Here is a 21691-nt window from a genome sequence, read left to right as displayed (position 1 = left end):
CGCAGATGTGCTTGCACTTAACTACTTTTTTCAGAAATACAACAAACTCAATTTTCCCTCCAGACTTCGCCATTCTGCGATGACGAAGGAATCATTCCGACTTCTTTATTCCGTGACGACGAGGGAGTCTTCCTAGCATGGTACATCTTTGGCTTCGAACCATTGATTGCCTAAGATACTTCTTGTCCGTCTAAAGTCCCCAATTTTATTGCTCCATTGTCACCTACCTTTCGGATCTAGTATGGCCCGACCCATCTGACCTTAAACTTTCCTAGTTTGATCTCATTTCATCCGTCACACTTCAACACCAACTGCCTCGGCTGAAACCGGTTGAGTTGCCGGTGTTTATTACGCCACACTTTGCGTCTATTCTGTGTCACCTCTGTAGCCCATTGTGCCTGCAATTTCATTTGCTGCCATCCCTTGCCGTCAATAACTGTATTCTTGATTTTAGACCTTCACTCTATATTGCTGAAGTTTTTACTAAGCCTGTTCTCTTTGTTTCCTATGCAAACCACGCGATGTGTTTTCCTTGCTGCTGGCACCCTTCTAATATATCAATGGTTCATCGTAACATTTTCTTTCTGCGTAGTCATACGGTGGCATGTTTCCTTTTTCTAGGTTCATACTGTATGTTCTTCCCTTCAACTTCAGCCGTAACCACCTTTCCTTCTTCCGCTTCTTTGTATTCCTTCGGACATTCATTTTCCTCTTCTTTCTCACCTTCGTCCACCCTTAACATATTACAACTTGGAAAGAGTTCGTAGTCCTCTATCTGCTAGTGGTAAAGACCGTTGATAGAATCCAAATCGTTGTCCGTTGATCCTCCTTCCAACCGTAGGACTCCCTCCTGATCTGGTTCCATACGCTACCTCCCTTCATCTTCTTCTTCAGAATCTGACATTGTTGCCTCCTCACCTACCATTTGTGTGTGCAGTTCCTTTATGAATCTTCTGCCTTCATGCTCCATTGATAGGGTATTCTTGTTCCAGTCATGTTTAACCTTTGCTTGAATAAGCTATCCGCGGCCTAGAATGGTGTCATATCCTTTTCTCTTCAGCGGGATCACGACAAAGTCGAGTAGGAATGATTGTGTGCCAATCGTCACCAGTTGTGCCATCAAGACGTCGAGAGGTTTAATGCCATGTTGGTCCGCTGTCAACAATTGGAATGTAGGTGGCCACAATGTTGGCTGTCCCAACCTCTTCCAGGTATCCTCGGGTAAGACATTCACGCCGGACCCTCTGTCGATGATTGTGTTTGTCAGCACATTTCCGAGAATCCCCATCTCGACGACCGCCGGATGTCGTTCGGATGTGAGGGCTAACAACATTGGGTCTTCTCCGCCGGCGGCAATTTCCTTCCCTCTTCTTGGTTCTCCTGGTAACTTGGCAGTTGGCACAATAGTTGTGAGTGCTGATTGGAGCTGGGGCATTGTGATCAACAGATCATTGATTTTGACAGGTCCCTCCATTTGTAGTATCTTCCGTACAATGTTCTATTCCGCGTAGTTCCTTGCAGTGTCAAATTAGATCAGCCATACCATCACCATCAAACTTTGGCAGCTTTTCCTTTGGTCCCGCCATCACTACCGCATTTTGTGCACAGGCATTGTTCAGTGCTGCAACATTGGCGCTGTTCACTCCCACACCGGCGCTTTGCACTCCCACACCTTGACTTTGCATTCCCACGCTGGCGATCTGCACTCCCACACTGGCATTCTGCACTCCCACACCGGCGATCTGCTCTCCCACACTGGCGGTCTCAATAGTTGCGGACCTTGGTGAAGAAGGATCTTCTAAAGTTGTCCCTTCTGGAAGTGTATCCCGGACGAAGACTTCACTCCACGTTCATGCTCCCTTGGCACTTCGAGCTATGCGAGTCAATTCCCTTACATTTGGATTCTCTTCCCTTGGCGAATACAAGTTCAAAAATTCCTCTCTTGCTTCCTCCACCAATTCCACCCGCTGGCGAGTCTCCTCCAACAATTCCTTAGCGCTACGGTGTCCGTCGGTAATCTTCTGAAACCTCCTTTGACGCTCGGTCTGTTGTGCCAAAATTAAATTTCCTTGAGCTGTGCGGATTTCGTCTTTGCCCTTAAGCTTATTCTTAATTTTGTTTAACTGATTTAGCATCAGTCGTCATTCCAGCCTTTGTTCCAGGTCCATCAGGCAACGGTGCCAAATGTTTACCGCATAGATTAATTGATTAATGCACACAGACAATGAACAAGAACAGCAATAACAGTACTCCTTTATTCACATATGCCAAGAGATTTCATAACTAAGGTTCAAATAAGATAAGATGATTTACAATGATCCCAGACAGGGTATAAATACTTCCCGCCGAACCTTCCCGAAGGGGTTTGTCGGCTACATAACAATCCTAATCTACCCGTCAGCTTCATAACAATACTAATCTATCCGTTGGCTACAAATCTTTACTGACGACAACACCCTGTCAGCTGCACAATATTTACAGACAACATTGAGTATGTATTGGATTGAATGAGCCAATCACGTCCATGCTTCTGTGATGTCCCCACTTTGATATATAGTTATCGAGCTAAGGCATGTAGTATATCCAAAGAGGGAGTTCCAATTTTTGAAATTTTGAAGTTTTGTTATGTATGCACTGATTGATAATGATAAGTTTTTTTGCCACTAATGCCAAAGTGGGAGATTGTTGACCCTAAAGAAAAACTTGTCTACTAGTGCAAAATACTTAGTCATTTACTAGGCAATGTTGTTCAATATGAATATAAATATAAATGTTATTTTTAAATAATGAGAAAAAGATAAAATTATTGTTTGATGATAGAGATGAAATTACTTGTCTCAATATTATAATTATTGAGTATTCAAGAGTACAGTCTAATAACAAATTTTATTAAATGTAAGAGGATTAGTTGATGTGCAACAAGATAGTAATACAATCCGTTATGATTATAAGACAATATAAATTAGATATTTATTAGAATGATTGTATATTATTATTCACAATTGTGTATTATCTTATTTAATCAATGAAGTCTCTATCTCTAAAACTAATTGCAAAACTATTGGGGAAAGCATTGATTTCACCTTGAGGAGAAATGGTGGAAAAAATTCTTGACAAAGGAATTGGGGATTAAGAAGTAAAATAATATCTTCATCAAATTAAAAACATAGATCAAGGAAGTGTAAATACAGAGAAATTAAATGCAGAGTTAAATGTTATAGAAAGATGATGGTAGCACCACCAACATGAAAATTTTGTAGATTGTATGGAGTACAATACTGAAACTAGGTACCACTAAGATTTAAAAAGGTACTTGGATAGAGTGTGCAGTTGATTTTACATAAACAAGACCGTCCTAGTATTCTAATAACAATAGACAATCGAAAAAGAGAATAATATCAATAGACTGCTAGAGCAGGGGAAATCAAATAGGTTTGAGAAACAAAAAAAGTGTGGCATGAGCCATGACAAATGTTGTCCCACCACTCAAGTGAAGTATTAAACACCATAGAAATATATGAAATGAGGTGCAGTGACCTATCATAGTTTAGTGACTATTGGTTTTACACCTAACATTACAAAAGAGTAAATACATGTCCATAGAGTAGTGTATATTCCAAAAAAGAAAGAATTTAACCAATTATGATAGAAGGGAAAGCCATGTGATTAGATTGTACATAGGGGTCTATTTCTCATCCACATTATGATCTCTTAAGATAGGGAGTTGGTGGAGGGAGAGGCGAAGTAATTTCGGGCACATTACGGATATCTTCCAGGGAATCGCTTGTAGCCTGTTTCACGCACCGTTTGCACCGTAAATCTACCATCTCAAGATGATCATAATAAGGAGAGGGAAAGATTCCTGTGCCAAATAATTATGTTCATTAGATTAGCACTCATTTTCTCGTCCGAATTATGAAATCTTAAGATAGGGAGTTGGTGGAGGGAGAGGCGGAGTAATTTCGGGCACATGACGGATATCCTCCAGGGAATCGCTTGTAGCTTGTTTCATGCACCCTCTGCACCGTAAATCTACCATCTCAAGATGATCGTAATAAGGAGAGAAAGTTGTTTGTGTACTATATAAAGAAATCTTCCAAATAATTACATTCATTGGATTAATCTTCTCATCCACATTATGATATCCTAAGGTAGGGAGTTGGTGGAGGGAGAGGCGGAGTAATTTCGGGCACATGACAAGATATCCTCCAGGGAACTGCTTGTAGCTTGTTTCACGCACCCTCTGCACCATAAATCTATCATCTTATGATGATCCTAATGAGGAGAGAGAAAGATTCCTTCCAAATAATTATGTAAATGAGAAAAGCGATCATCACAAGACTCATCTTTCTTTGGAGCTATTATATGCTAATAATTATTTGTGTTGTAGGATCCATGATCAAAAGGCGTATTGGGGAAGTATATTTTATAAATCATTCCCTTTACTTCATTATGAAAATCATCAAAAAAAACAAATCTATGATGTGTCTGCATCGTGTATGCTTTGTGCCTTCATACATCATGTGTCTGCATTGTGTATGCTTTGTGCCTTCATGCATCATCTGTCTTCATCGTGTATTTTTTGTGTTTTCATGCATTCATGTGTCTACTTCGCGCTTGCTTTGTGTCTTCTTGCATTAATGTTTATAATTCGTGTCTCATGCATTAATGTTTATACATTGTATATATTTATATTTCATAATTTTGTTAGCATAATCATTATTTTAATAATCTAAAGTAAAATGATCAAGGAATAAGCCATTGATTTTAAGATTATAAGTTGAGTGGAAATTAAGAATTGCTTGAGGGCAAGCAATTTGAGGAAGGGCAGACTTGTCATGAGCCCAAATTAAAAGGATATATGAATATTCAAATAACATATTATGCAATGATAATAATTATGAATAATAATATTATAATCTATTATATAATAGTGATATATTTGACAATATAAAAATAAAACAATATATAAGATTATATCATAATTGTAATGTAAAATATTATATTATAAATAATAATATTAATGAGTTAAATAAAATTAATAACAAATAAATACTTTGATTATAAATGATATCAAATACCAATAATAATTTTATAATGTACCTACATGTGTTATATTATGAAATGAACATATTCAAGAATAATATTATAATTGTAATATAAATATGAATAATATATTACTTAAAAATATGAGAAATAAATATTATTATAAATAATATATAGAGTAAATATACTATGTAATAATATAATGAATAATATAATACTAATATATCATTTATGAATATTAAGCAAGGTTGCATGGGTACGAGGGTACGGGAACGGGTATGGGTACGCATAGTTTTCAAAATAGGGGACAGGGGTATGTGTGTATGCCTAATTTTTTCTATATAATTAATATTTTATAGAAAATATAAAAATCAAAATATCTGTCATGAGTCATGACATTAAGCATTCAAAACAAGAAATTTGAAAATATGAGCCATAAGTCAAAAAAAAATAAAAATAAATATATATATGCTATTGCTAAATGTTTAAAGTATTTTTCATAATAGGGGATGGAGGTACTTGGGTATGTCAAACTTATTTAAAAATTATACTTTTATATTTATAAAAAATCTGAAATTATGAGTCATGACAATGGTTTTTCAAAACAAGAACAGTGATAAAGTTTGCAAATGTAATGTACTGTTTTCAGTTTCAGATTTGCTATATGTTTGAAATAATAATACATGATAAATGCTTAGATGCATAACAAAGAAGGCAGACTTTAAACATCAACAAGAAGATCCTAAACCATATGACAATGACATATTGCAAATGATAAACTTATGACTTGAACAGTGATAAAGTTTATTGTTAATGAGTATCAAAGTTTCAAACTGATTTGGTATTGAATTAAGTTTGATAAACAACAAGCTAATACAAAAACAAAAAACCAAAAAAAAAATCAGAATCTTAATCAAGGTCCTTAGCTATGATGCTCTCCACCGAGTACCCGGTACGTGGGATACGTGTACCCAGTACTTGGGTATGTTGGTATGAGTACCAGGGGTGTGGGTATGAGTACCCATGCAACCTTGATATTAAGTATTGCTACCATGAACACCGACTTGTCATTGATAAAGGAACACCGATTATAATAATAAATAAGCCATGGAAAAAGACTTTGACATGACTTACACATCAGCAAATAGCTGTCTGAATATATTTTAAAATCAATTCTGAATACCATGACAAAGGTGCGGGCATCTTTCAATGTTAAAGACCAATATTAATGGTTAAGACTGCAACTGTGCACAATCGGTTAATGTCTCATCTATTAATATTGATTAAGGGTGAAGGTTGATAATGAAGTAATTAAACAATGGTCAGAGGTACTAAGTCGAGTGGATTGCATAATAATTGATGAATATGATCAAACATATTATATTAGGTAGGAGATCAAATTGTTTTGTTGGTAATCCATATCTTAGTAACAAACTGATATTTATACTGAAAGGATATTAATAGAACCCGTCGTGATTGTGTGATTAGCAATGGTCATGAAAGGACCTAACTTTTACTCTCAAGAGTTGCAACGATTTGATGGTTGATTGGCAACATAATAGATAGTGCAATGTAGGCTCCTACAGGCAGGGGATTTGTGAACCATGACAAGAACATAAGGAGAAAAGCATAGATGAAGTGCCAGCGGACAGTAACATTTAAGCTAGAGGATAACGTTAAGAAGAAACATATGTAAACAATGTAATATTGGCACCACAGTAATAAATATCCACTGTGAACAGTGACAGGACCTGGATAACCAATCAGATTGAACAGTCCACAAAGAGCAAAAACAATGTAAGCAGCCAGGATGGATGCCAGTATACCATTCGCAAATTTCAGGGAGTATTAGAAGATATAAAAGTATCTACCAGAATGGTGAATAAAAGATTAAGACAAGCTGATGTATAATGGACACAAGCAAGTAGACTTCCAGCATTGCACATTCATATCAATAAATCTGACATCACAGCATATTCATAGCTGCATAATCAATATTGACATATCAGAAATAGCAGTGGATTCATAACTACATAGTTATATTGATATATCAGACATGGCACCACATAACTTTATTGATGCCTACAGAAGGAGGTTCATTGCACAGTTTATATTGATACATCAGGAAAAAAATGGCAAAAGGATACAAATAAAGAAAAAGTCGAACTAAACAAATGACCCCCAAAACGGGTTCATTACAGCTTTGCTTTGTTGACACTGATGAACCATGCCTTGAGGATGTCTGTGATGCCATGGACGCCACATTGGAGAGGATGAAAGTGGTAATTATAAATTTTAATTCATAATACATTCCTCTATCATTGTTTATTGAGTGATACAAGATAACCTACCTGAAAGTCATTTGATATCCCAACTGATACAAAGAAGAGAGAATGATCCATCTTTCATAAAAAGATGGAAGTAGTTGTTCTCCATCGTTGAAACAAAATGACCATACCTCTTCACCTCCTTGCCTATGCCCTCTCTCCCAGATACTAAATTCAGGGGTACTCGCTATTCCTTGTAGACTACCACCATATAGGGATGTTGAGCTCGCTAGTGGGTAAAAGAGGGCACTTAGCAAGATCTTAAGAGATCCAGAGGTGGGACAGCTGCTAGGAGAGAATTTGGATTTATCATTTGAGGAAAAGATCTTCTCTCTCCTACTATAGATGATCAAAGTAGGATGGATGCGATTACATGGTGGTACCTTCATGGTTAGGATTATGTGTACGTCCAACCTCTTGCATTAAGATCCTGTCGCAAGTAATATTTTAGTTTTTAATTTTTATTTTTTGTTTCAATGCTTCCTTTGTAGAATTTAACATTTAACATTCTTGAATTTATCTTGTAGTTTTTTTTTTTTTTTTTTAAATTATTTGTTTTCTCTTTAGGCTGCTAGCTCTTCGGTGATTGAGCAAAATTGGAGTACTTACTCCTTTATCAACTCAGTCAAGCGTAGCAGTTAGTTGCCAAAAACGTTGAGGACTCTGTGTTTATTCACACAAATTTGTGTCTTGTGGCATAAAAAGGATCCAAAATACGAAAAGGGGGCAAAGAAGTTGTGAGACGTAGCTCCCAAGTCCGTTGACTTGGATATGATCATTCGGGATCTTGCTAGAGCCACTTTGCTTGATGTGGATGATGATGTGGACATGGCTCTTAGTGGATCTAGTGCTAGTTCAATTGGTTTGGGTGATAAAGGAGGATATGCTAGCAACTGTGGAAAATGAAAATCCTATAGACGATGGTTTTTTTGATAAAATCCGTGTGATGATTGATCAAAACTTTGATTGTTGATGAACATTACACTTTGAATCATGTTTCAACTTTCAAACTTTCATGAATTTTATTTTATTCAGTAATTCAAAGCAATGATTTTCATGAGAATGATAGAACCATGTTTTAATGTTTATCTTTGGCATTTGGCAATGATCAAGCATCATGCTATGAAATTATTTACTTATACTATGAAATTAGTTTTTAGTATATCTCTCTTTCTTTTGAATACACACACAGACACATACATACACAAACCCCTACAAACAATTATGATTTTTTTCCCCTCAAACCCAAATTTCCAAGCAAACAACCTTAGCATGTAGCATATGGGTTGGGGATTAGATCAGACCTGATTTGGGCCCAATATAATGTAACATATGGCCTCATTAGGCCTCCAAATCGAAGTGCTCAGGCACAAATCCGACCTAAACAACTGAGTGTTGGGCACAAAACTCAAGGCGGGATCACAAAGGTAATTTAAATGGTAATAGCAAGCTCAAAATTCGATGCCATAAGGAGATAAATGGATTAATTAAATGCAGATCTAGGCACAAAATTCTTTGCAAACCCTAGTTATTTGAGCATTGCCTTGAACTTAACAAATGAAAGCCTTAAGTTTAATATCCATTTTCAAGTTCAATCCAATGCAAGATCTTAAAATTCAACTTTCAAAAGGAATGAATTAAATGCTAAACCCCCGAGACTCAAAACTTGATGCAAACTCCATCTAATGAAAACTTGCTGGCATTTAAAGTATAAATGTATTTGATAAATGCCCCATGTCCAGAGGTTTACTATATAAGCAGGGCTACGAGCCTTCATTTTGAAGATCTTTTTCATTGCAAATCCAAGGCAAAGACATAAACTCAATTTTTTGAGGGCAGATAGGAGAAAATTGTTTTAGTTACTGTGACTGCGAAGGATAACAGAGATCAGTCCCATCAGTTTTTGGGCCTAGATCTGCAAATTAAGGCTATTCTGATATTTTTATGTAATGACCCCAAATAGGTTCTGTCTATTTTTTTTGTAAAATTCCTCTTTTAGGGTTTGAAACATACTTAGGGATGTCAATTATTAATGTTTTGAGCCAAGTGATTGTCAGTTCTCATATGTAAACATATTTTAGAAACAATACATACTTAAGATTAAATTCCTTAATTCTGTTCTAATCAAAAACCCTAAGATAGATGGTAGATTTACAGCTGCTCGAGTACGGAAACAATTAACTTCAGGCTCCCTCATGACTCTCACCCATATTGGGATTCTTTTGCCCAATGTGATTGAATTACTCTTTCCCTTGCGCATACTCCCTACCCACTTGGTTGTGTTAGTGAGTGATTAAAGAATTGACTTATTATATATTATCATCTTTGTTAAGAGATTACTTTATGCAATTAAATGGAATTATTAAAGTCTAAGTTGCCAATGCCGATGCCAATGATGATGCAATTACAGATGCACAGAATAGTTTTTATGGATTTTGGATGAGTTTGGATGCATCTATCTATATATATAAATACTATAATTTTTATATGCAATGAAATGTAAGAAATATTTAAAAAAAACCTTTCCATAGCATGATAGTTCAACTTCAAACTAATTAGTAAATTACTCAAGTTCAAGATTCCAATGCAATTTGAATTACAAAATCAAAACTTAGTTTATGATTCAATGTTGATTAATCAAGAGTCAAGACTCACGATTCACTAATCAAATTCAGTCATTCAGAATCATAAGGATTCTCAAAATAATCCACATGCTCATCATCTCCTTCTGCTGCAAGACTAGCAAGTTCAAGACTATTTGAACCAAACATTCCACTTTGTGCTAGACACACGTGCCATGTTGATATCAGCATCACCATCTATGATTGTAGTAAGATACTGTAACATTGCATCCAAGTTTACACATTCAAGGGCTATATCCCAAAGCTTGGTTGACCCTTCCTTGTATCCATCCTCCTTACATGACAAAAGATGCAAGTTAGTATGTATATAAACCAAGTCCAAAACTTTTTTTGAGCCCAACCGGTTGAGCTTCACTGAATGGATATAGGAGTATGTTCTCCTATTCCTTTCAGCAACATAAAATCTTGCAACCCGGATAGTGTTCATAAAATTTAACATACAAATGAAAAGCAAATTAAAGAATGTTAAACACTAATTTGTAGAATTCAACTGATAAACAAAAACAAAAATTCCTTACTTGTGAGAGGATCTTGATTGCAAGAGGTTGTAGATTCTTGAATAGTTTACCATACATGTACCACCATGTGATAGCTCCCCTGTCATTTTGGTCCTTTATTGCATATGGAGTAAGTTTTGATCCTAAAGGAAATAAGCCGAATTCTAGCCTCACCTTTTTGTGCATTTCATTATTTAGAAAGAGTCTTGCAAATGCATTGTAGCACTCGTTAGCAACTCTTTCATCTGCATATGGTGCGACTCTATTTGACATAGAAAGTATTCCCTAGCTATAGTACATTGGAGATAAGGCATATGCAAGGAGGTGCAATGGGGTAGTCATCTTCTCCCAACAATGATGAATGATTGCTTCTACCTTATTCCTTAAGGCTTCACATTTTTTGGGATCATTCTCATGTGTTTGTATGGAAAACTTTACCTTTTATGGTGTTCATGCCATTATACACATCCCCCAAGCAAGGTGATTCTGTATCAGCAAAGCAGAGCATAGTGATGATAGGCTTGGTGAAATACAATACAAATTGCACACGAGCCCACCAACTGTCATTCAAGACCAAAGCCTTGACCTTTTGGGCTTTTTCTGACTTTGAAGCCTTTCATATACCTCATTGGCTAGAATAACCATTTGGCTTAATACCCCTTGCATCTTGAGGAGTCCTCTCATATCAACAATATAAGATGCAAATCGGATCTCAAAAACTAAGCAAGTTAACAATATTTCAATAAATATTAAGAAAAGTTGTATGCAATTTGATAATTGAACATGAATGTAAACATTATTCAAATTAAATAAATAAATGAAACTAATTAATTACAATTTTGAGTTTATCTTCAACAACTCCAACTAGGAGAATGATCTGAATATGGATTGTGACATGTGGTGGTTTGTCACAAACATTTGTATCTCCTCCCTCTCTTGGTGTATTTACTTCACCCAATCTATTTGGGTGCCAATTTGCTGCATGACCAAGTTGAAAAAGTGTACGGTGCATGGTGTCCAAAAAATATGGTCATACTGTCTCTCAACCAAAGCACTTGCACCCCTATAACTTTTGGCATTGTCTTGATCACTTTGACCACATTTTCATTGCTCATCATCTCTATTGCCCCAATGAGAATTCTAGAACTGAAGTGTGAATCCTTAACTTCTCCGTTATAATCAACCGCCCTAAAAAGCATTGCCCCTTTAAGGGAACATTGCAATCACATTAATCAGTGACATGTTTCTTGTCTGTTTCCATCTATCAGACACAATATTAATATTGGAAGTTTTCCAAAAGTTTAATTGGTTGGAGAGCTTTCTCTATAGAAGTCTTTTCTTTTTGCAAAAGAGTAATACACACTTTTTCATATGTAGGACTCTTGTAATCAGTCGGTGCTTTATTGATGGCTGCGACCATTTCCGTCCAATATGATGATCTTACTGAGTTGAAAGGAAGACCACTGACATAAAGGAAATGAGCAATTACTTGGTCAACAAGCTCTCTTGCTTCACTTTAAATGTAGAATCGAATGGACCTCTTTTGCGGTCAATAACTTCTACTTCTTCCTCTTCCTCTCCCGGTATAGTTACTTGCAAGAATGGATGTTTGGAGGATACAATATGATTATTGGGCAATTTCATTTTGCTCTTTTGGATGAAGGCTGACCAAAACTTGTTTTTGATCTGTTAACTAAATGATCAGCAACTTCTTGTATAAATCCTGCTAGTTGTGCATCGGTCATCCTTTTTCCATCTTTGTTTCCTTGGCACAATTCTATTCCTTTACTAGTTGGGCCCATAAAATGAGTTTTTACCAAGAATATGAGCTATTGAATGGTTAACTATGACATACATTACATTTTCAAATGTAAGACCCAACTCTTGAAACCTTTGATAATCTTGTGGTATGTCTCCATAATGGAGATGCCTACATCAATTTTGAAGTTATCACTTTGTTCACCTTGCCCTACCACTGAACTTTGATTACTAGTAGTGGCCATTATTGCACAATACTATCGATGAATCTAACAAGAAAAAAATCAAATTAAAAATAAACTAAGAATATCAAGCATACAAGTGCAAATATACGATACAAAACATTTAAAGAGATAGCTAAACTTGTTCTTCATTTCTTTAAAAAAAAAAGTTGGATTTCTATTGTAAAAAATCTTCCAAAACTTGAAAAATTCATCATTGTCTCAAAAATGCTTAGTAAAAGAACTCAAGAATGGGATCAAATGCTTACCTTAGATGCTTAGAAGCCCTTTGTAGAAGTTATTTGACACCCTATAAATGATTCTCTTCATAAATAATGACCTTGCTTTCAAAATCCCAAAATGGAGACCAAATGAGAAGAGAGCCCAGCTGCAAACAAAATGAGAAGAATGAACAATGGATGACCTCTTTTAGGGTCATTGTAGGGTTAAGAAGCAAAAAGTTATATAGAAAGAATTTTAAAAACAATAAAGAACATGCTGAAAAAGACCTTGAAGTGATTTTTGGTGTGGGAATGGCCTTTTGTTCATGGGTTCTTCTTGGATGCTCTTAGATGCTTCTCAGAAGCTCACAAGAAGTGCATCATGCTTAGTGGATGCAATGCCTTTTGGTTGCGGGTTCTTGGATGCACTTACACTCCTCGGAAGCTCGCAGGAAGTGCATCTTGGGCTATGGATGCTTGGTGGATGCACTGTTGTGCATCCACCAAGCATCTACAGGCCCAGGATGAGCTTCCTGCGAGCATCTGTGCAAAACCCAAATACATCCCATGCTTCCGGACACATCAACATTAACATCCGATGCTAGCAGGAGAGAATCTCTCTCTTAGATTAACATTATTACTTTAATAGTACAAATTTATTCTTGGATTGACCACTTGAACTCCCAAGCTAAAAACTATAATATTCCCTTGTAGTGCGGGACTTAAAGAAGCTTATGGAGTTTGTTAGTTCTTGATTCGTATGCTTAGTTTTTGTGATTTGCACCAATCTTCAGTTGTGTTCTAGCTACATTTTCTGATGGGTTAGGTCTCAATATAAATTTGTAAGTGTTTCTTGTATCTCCTCAATCAAAGATTTTGTAGTGTCAAGATAATAAACACAATTTGAAACTTTTATTTCTCAAGTAAAAGAAAGAAATATGGATTCAATAGTATGACATTCAAGGTTTACACTAAACTTCAAAACATCCAAACTCCAATTAGCACCAAACATGTTTTCACATAGATTTGCGTAATGACAGTATTTAGAAATATCATCTACAAAGGAAAAATCAAAGATTACGCCCATGCAAATACAGATAACACTTGTTGTCAATGGCTCAATGAGACATGCGGCTGGTTGACTGCCAATATATGTATTGACCTCTAGCTATGGGATAGACGATCGGTTGTCAATAAGTGCAGAATAGTAGCAAACCAATTGATCAACTGTTTACTTCAGCACAATCGATTAGATTGCAAAACGACGCTCGGTCTTCATGCCAATAAAGACTCTTATCAGAGAAGGATCTAACTATTGAGCGCTACATAGTCTTTTCTTATGAGTATGTCCAAGCAACCTCTCAGCACATTTAATGGGATTTGCATATTCAAAATGCCCAACAATTGTATCTCATTACACCTGCATCTCAACCCGATAACTCCAACGATAGATTCTAATGCGAACCTACACCATGATATACATGACAAGATTGGCATCCTAGTTGCATGTCTATGGGATTTCATACGTCAACTTCAATGGCTTCAAAACCTGTGATGTATGTGTTTTCCAATTCTTATGTCATAATCCTTTCTCTAGCTCCAACTATGTCTATATTATTTTCCCCCTTCGAGAGTTTGTAGGAGCATTATACATAAAAGAGCACACGACCTGGCTAGGCTTTACAAAAAGAAGATGCTCTAACCCTCGACAACAAGTTACATTAATCTTTGCCACTTGGGGTGATGATAGTCCCTTGCCACACCAACTCAAAAAGCTTCACTTCATGACTAGGATTGAATAGGTCCAAAAGGGAGTTCTCCATGGACTTCTAAAGAATTGATTAATTGAATTGATATTAAAGTATTTGAGGCCCCCACGTCATCCCTCATGTTCCACTATAGTCCACTAGGATGCAAGTGATAGGCTAAGTGACATGAGCTAGACAATCATGTCCGAGACGGGGACATGACAAAAACTAAATACTATCACTAATCTAAGGATGATCATTGAATGTTGCCGTGCAACTGGCAGTCTCTTCCTAAAAAGTAGAGATCCTTCTTAACAATAGGAGATTGTCTTCTGATTAACAAGAAATGCTCATAAGTCCTCATCCCCCCCACCACACTCCACTGGTCTCTAGATGATCACAAAGTCAACTAACAATCCAACCCTAAAAATAGGAACCTTTATAAAATATAGGAGCTGAAACCAAAACTCCCAAATTGTCCCAGGGGATCCCTGCAACATCTTAGTTAACTTTGAGTCAATCCACATAAATAGGACACCCTTCTAAAATTTAGGAGATTGCCTCCAACCAAAACAGCTCACAATCCCCTATGTAGCTCCACAAGCCTTAGTGTGAGTCCCCTTTCCTCTCCACTAGCCTATAGGAACTTGATGCTAGGCCAATCCCTTCTCAACTATATGTAGCCTAGGGAGGGGACACTATAAACCTTATCTCGCAAAACCCTTATTTTGTAACATGTCTAAATTTCTTGAAAAACTCTACAAAATATTTGAACTCTGAAATTTATCTTCTTCAAGACTTCATTAATTTCATATTATAACCTTTGAAGTGTTGATGGAAAGTTCGAGTGAGTTTGTCATTTGCTAGCTAGGGAGGATTCTTTCATCTCTGAAGCTGATCTTCCCAAGAGGGTTTTTATCCACCAGGGGGCTGAGATGAACCAAGTCTAATGCTAGAACCACAAGGTTTTCTATCAGATAAATAGAATAAACTTGAATACATCAATTGAGCTCTCAATTGCCCCTTTTTAAAAGCTTTTAAAGAACTTTGTAGAAACTCCAAAGATTCACTTTATTAATCCATTAAGTCTTTTAACTCCAAACAATGATTTATGTAATTTTAAAAATATTTTAGACACTTCAATCACTTTTAAGCATCTCATCATTTAAAATTTTCCATTCTCTTTCCAATGAGCTGTAATATTGTGTTGATTGATAAAATAATTTAATAAAAAAGACATCCTTAGCGAAATTAATTAAATATAGCTCTAAATTATAAACAAGTAGTGACAGTGGTCATAATGCATCGGAATTGAAAGTTGACTGCATCAGAGTGATCCCAATAATAAAAGATGGTAAGCGAACCCAACTAGGTGACTCATTAAAAATAGGCTTTCCCTTCTATTAATTTTGGAGACCAAAGTGGAAGCTAGAAATAACATTTGAAAGTGTCATACAACTCCACAAACCATCCAAGCTCCTTGGTAATGCCAAATTATTCCTTTGATCATGTTGACAAAAACCAAGAAAGTCATTACCTACTTCAAGGCAAGAGAATTTGGAAATGGGGACATTACAGTAACTATATTCCTAACATGTGGGGGGGTTGTTGACAAGTGGGGTCTAAGGGCACATATCTTGCCCCACAGGCATATCTATTGCGCTGAACATGAGTTTGATGGTGCTTAGCCTAAACTAAACGTTTTCTTCACGCATTATATTTGTAGTATAACATTGGAAAGAAGGATTGTTTACTTCTTTATAGATAATAGCAATCAATTGCATAATAGCTCACTATGACATTATTAATATCTTTCAATAGCTGAAAAGTAATCTTAATATGAAAATTATGCCCGATTTGTTTGTACTATGTAGGTAACATGGACAAGTTACTTGATTAAACTACTATATGAAACTTTTAATTTGGAAGGCATGAATATGCTTGATTATGTTTCTTGACATTTTTAGAATCAGCACATAACTAGAAATGGTTCTTAGAGTTTGGGGTTGATGGCACATAGTGGACGGAGGAGTAATCCATATGTGAATAAGTTGTCTACAAAGTGGTAAATTTTGTTATACAAGTAATGTAAAGAAGGATATTGGGTTGAATCAATGACAATCTATCCTTGTAGCTATATATTAGATTCCCTTAGTTTACACAAATCAATATAAGATTTTTTATAGTTGTTACGGTAAATCAATGTTGTTGTAGTTGTATTAAACAAAGGAGATGAAAGCTCCCTATATGGATTTACAAAGATGATGTTTTTAAAATAAACAATCGTGAACTAAAGACGGAAATAGAAACTACTAAATAACCAAAAGACTAACTAAGATGACCATTAAAGAAACATTATAATATTCTAGTACCCTACCTTAATGGTTATTGTCTAATTGCTGTCTTTTGGTCACAAATTCTTCAAAACATTTTGTTGTTGTTGAGACCCTTGCCGGATCTGCAAAATGTTAATGACCAAGAAGCCAAAAACTATCCAAAAAAAGGATAGAGGAGGGCGCCTCCTTCAGATTGCTTTGTAAAACGAGACAAGCCTGTCACAAGATGAGTTTGTCACAAATCCTCCCGAAATCAGCAAAACATTTGATCAGAAATCATCATAAAATATCCAACCCGATGTTGGATAACAGAGCTGCTCTTCCCTAGAGAGAGAGACAAACACTAAGAACAACTAGAACAATTTTGAGGAAAAGTTGACAAACCACACAAACTTTGTAGATGAGCATGATGCCCTACAACACTCTGCAAAAAGGTGCATTTTTTAGTAGAAAAATTTTAAAAAATGAACACAATCTTTGAGGTGAAAATTGATAAATACCCAACATGATTTTTGAGGTGAAAAATCAAACAAAACTAGACTATTAATACAAAGCTTTTTTTTATAGGAAATATGGTAAAACCCACTAGATAATTTTTGAGGAAAAAATTATAAACCCACCAAGGAATCCCACACAACTTTGCGAATTACAGAATCAGAAATTTTTCAAGGGAAAAATTGTAGAAACTCTTAAGAAATTTTTTAAAGGGAAAAAATTATGAAAACCCACCAGAATTTTGAAAGGTGACAAAATAGGAGACTTCGCATGGTAAACCAATACATGCAAGCAACATGCAACCCTAAAAATATCAGACTTTTGTTGCAACCAAGAAATTACGGGATCAAAACCCTTAACCAGGTTTTGTGATTACCAGCAAAAATCCTCAAAAATGAACCACAAAAGTTTTATAAGATACCTTTAACGATCAAAAAATAGATCTCTGGAAAAAAAATCCAGTCCAAAACAAGCTTGAATTTTTCTTAAAAAATATGCCAAATTTTATGAAATCCCATCTACTTGCTCTGATACCATGTAATTATAAATCAATGTTGTTGTAGTTGTATTAAACAAAAGAGATGAAAACTCCTTGTATGGATTTACAAAGACGATGTTTCTAAAAGAAACAATCGTGAACTAAAGACAGAAATAGAAACTACTAAATAAAGTAAAAACTAACTAAGATGACCATTAAAGAAACATTATAATATTCTAATAAGATTCATTCATTAAATTCAGACTTCTTAATTAACTATGATATAGCTGAACACATTTCAAATGTTTGCTACAGGTTGAGGCTTTATTGTTTAAAACAGATTGCTACTGGCAGCTATGAAACATGCTACATCAACAATGGAATTCATGACAAGAAATTACAAAAAGTTGTTACAAGGGGCTATAGAATACGCTACAGGCAGATTTTATTACAGCACCTCTTTTTCTTAAAAGGAGTTCTCTCTAGAAGAGTCTATTATCTCTCCAAAAGCTTAATTTTCTCTCCAACAGTTGCTCTTTCCAACAAAAAAATTGGAAAATTTGGTTTTGAACTCTTAGTCCCTTATCTCTTGACTTCTGTATTGATTATTTACTTTCTTGTCTCTTATTTTTAACATTAGGGACGATTCTCAACATTTTGGAGGACTCTTGACTTTTGTCCGCTTCCTGATTGGAAATTGCTGCAATATGTGTTAGTCCAGTAAGGAAGGTGATACTGGCGACTTTGGTATCATAATTTTGTCCTTTTTGATTACATACTATTGGTCCATAAAGATGAAACTGCTGCCTTTTTGGTCTTTTCAAAATTTAATGGCAAGGGAAGTTATCTACGTAAAAACTGTGACCTCTAATGCCCATGAATGAACTGTGCAACACAAGATTGCTTGTAGAGACAAAAATCCTATGTGACCTAACCCAGCAAAACATGTCTCCTTCTGGCTCAACTTTTTAATGAAGTGTTTACACGCACCTTTTATGCTTTTCTTGCTACAACATCCACTGCAGAAGGGAACTGAATATCAACCACTTAGTTATCAAATCCTTATCCAGCACCTAAAATCATTGAATGCAATAACAGACTTTTTCCTTAAAATCAAGTTTAGTTTTGTGATATCGCCATCAGGGTTCAACTGTTTAGTTTTTGAGTCAAACTCATTGACCCATGTTTCATGAATAGTTGTTCAGATGAACCCATCTCTCATGAGAACGAATGGAACACTTAGCACTTATTGGATCTAGGTGATGCTCACAAGGTGAAGCACCAAGACATCCTGGGAGGTCACCAGTCCCAGTACTACTCCACCTCGAGCATGTTTAACTACGGAGTTTCCTCCATGGTTAAACCCACTCTATTTGCGACCCCATTTGCAAAACCTTCACGAAGTGTTGTGCCTTATGAACCATTCATTAGAAAGTCCCTCAACCAATTTTAGTTTTCTCTACCAGTTTCATGTTCAGATGTACATGTGCATTTTACGAAACTCCATAGAAGCTACAAAATATGAATGTCATTTGGAGGACAAAGTGTAAAGATCGCCATTCTCCTTGCTTTTTGTTTTACTGAAACGCATTTATGCCTATAACAACAATTCCAACTTCTTTAACTGCTAGGAATAACTTTCTGCAGCAACTCTTGTTAATGACTCTCGACAATAATTGTTACTAGCACTGAGAAATCACTGTGACTATTGCAAATGACTTTCATCAACAATTGTGTTATGATTTTGAATTTGCAACATTTCACAACTATTGTGAATGCCTGGTCCCAGTAATTGTGCAACTGCTGCAAATGGCTCCAACAATTGTGTAACTGTTTTGTGTGAACTTTAACACAACTACATAGCAATTGTGTGACTTCTACAGAGCAACTTATGCCTCTAGCTTTTTGACACAGTTCACCATTGCCGAATCTATCTTGCTTTCTTTAACATGGCATCTTCAGAAGCTTTCTTTAAAGCTCAAATGTAAAAAGAGCACTTTTGGCTCAATTGTGGCTTTTTAGAGCATTTCAAATCATTGATTTCAAATTTAGGTTGCAGCATTCAAATTCTAATGGTGATTAAGAGTCTCATGTGACACTTCCTTTGAAAAGAGAAGACGGTAAGGATTTGTACTGACAAATGAGGCAGACACGACATTTCCTATCTGTCCCAAAGGTGCCGGAACACAAATTTTGAATGATGATTGTTTAGATGTCACTGATGGACTCAAAATCCTTTTTGTTAAGGTTGACTGTGGCTTCTGAATTAGCCATGAGAGCCAGCACATTAGGAGACATACAGAAAATCCTAAAATATGGTCAATGCTGGCAGAACAGGAGGGCATAAAAATGGGGACATTACAACCAACTAGCCTTTGTTTGTGGTTGGACCATATATGTTTGTTAGCTATTGAAGGAATTATTTGCTGTGAAAGTATTGGAATGAAACTTCCCTTGGTGTATGAGACTAACAAGTTTTACCTAATCTAAAATTTGAAAAAAACCAGAGATAATATTGCTACCATCCTTTTTTTGCATAAAATTGGTCATGAGTTTGTTTCACTAGCCAAAATTAATGTTACTATGTGTTATTAGAAGATAGTGTATAAGAGCTGTTACAATTATATACCTGCATCAATATTTTATTTTAAGATGTGTCAATAACATGAAAAATTGACGAGTGCATGGGTTGTATGCTTTGTATTGATGCCGGTTCATCAATTTGATCCTATTGGAGGGCTCTCATCATCTCACCTTACGAGTACATAAAAGCATATTCCATAGAGAGCATTATGTTTTATGGGATTGACCTTCAATGCCCTTCCATTGACTGCTTTGCTCATTTATGGTCTCCCATTTTTGTGCCAACTCTTATAAACCATTTTAGGTACCAGTTCGAGTGACAAGATTTCAAAACTGATAGATAATTGTGCCTTTTGAAGCCGTAACAACTTGACTCACCATATCAGGATAGAAACTTATTTCACGTGTGTAAATTAGGAGATGTTTATGAAAAATGATAAAATGAATGGTACATCCAATCACCATGTATTAGATTTTTTTTTGACATTGGCATTTGACAGTGATGATGGTGAACCAATTTAATGCTTGACACTCATATTAAGCAGAGAGCTGCTAGGACCCCTTAAGATATATGATAATTCTAACATCCCCAGATGCTTAAAACTTCTATGAATTGTGTTTGTTCCTTTATACATGACATAATATATGAGACCAATTATTTTATATAATTACAGTTTAATGCAATGGAATATATGATTGGGTGGAGTTGTTGGCTTCAAGTTAGAGAATATATCAATGAAAAGATGAGATCCATAAAAAGTCTCTTGACTATAATTGTGGCATGGTTAATAATGTTGTGTCAGTGACTACAGGTGCTATCAAAAGAATCAGTTGGCATGGTAAATTACATTTATGGAGGAGCATGGGATCCACATGATATAAGTATTCTTTCCATTGCATGCGAATCTTCCATCCAGTTTTGGGATTTACGCTCAATGAAGTAATTCATATTGTCTATATCTTATGTTATGATATTGAAAAGGTTGTGATTTTGAAAGTTGATAGTCATCTGGACCAAGTGTTTTCTCCTAAGCAGACACGATACTTGCTTTTAATTTTATTGGACTCTAAGCAGTCAACTGACCACTTTTATTTCTTAGGAAAAGATCTCAAATGGATTACAAAAGTATCCTTTCAGATGCAAGCTGTATCAAAAGCACATACATTTGTCCTTTACAGAACAAAAAGGAGACCTAGGAAAACCCATCTAGCAATGTTTTAACAACAAAATCTGCTGCACCACTTGTTTGATATCTCAAGGACTTGAAATCACAATAACAAGACATCAGCCAATCCAATCAATTCCAAAAGGCATATAGTAGAGGATGAACAGACCACC

At 35.7% G+C, this 21691-nt stretch overlaps 1 protein-coding gene across 1 annotated transcript in view; it reads left to right on the top strand.

Moving 5' to 3' along the window:
• The window catches only part of LOC149566136 (Transducin/WD40 repeat-like superfamily protein), a 231022-nt gene that overhangs the window by 174771 nt on the left and 34560 nt on the right, over positions 1–21691 (top strand). The window contains exon 6 of the mRNA XM_089819565.1: positions 21165–21292. Within this exon, the coding sequence (XP_089675691.1) occupies positions 21165–21292 (128 nt within the window). The remainder of the gene's footprint in view (positions 1–21164; positions 21293–21691) is intronic.

This window comes from Cupressus sempervirens, chromosome 3 (genome assembly GCF_028749045.1).
Source record: "Cupressus sempervirens isolate cs-2001-9-10 chromosome 3, ASM2874904v1, whole genome shotgun sequence".
NCBI lineage: Eukaryota > Viridiplantae > Streptophyta > Pinopsida > Cupressales > Cupressaceae > Cupressus > Cupressus sempervirens.
The sequence above is the reverse complement of the archived record's forward strand: the minus strand, read 5'-3'. Positions and strand labels throughout refer to the sequence as shown.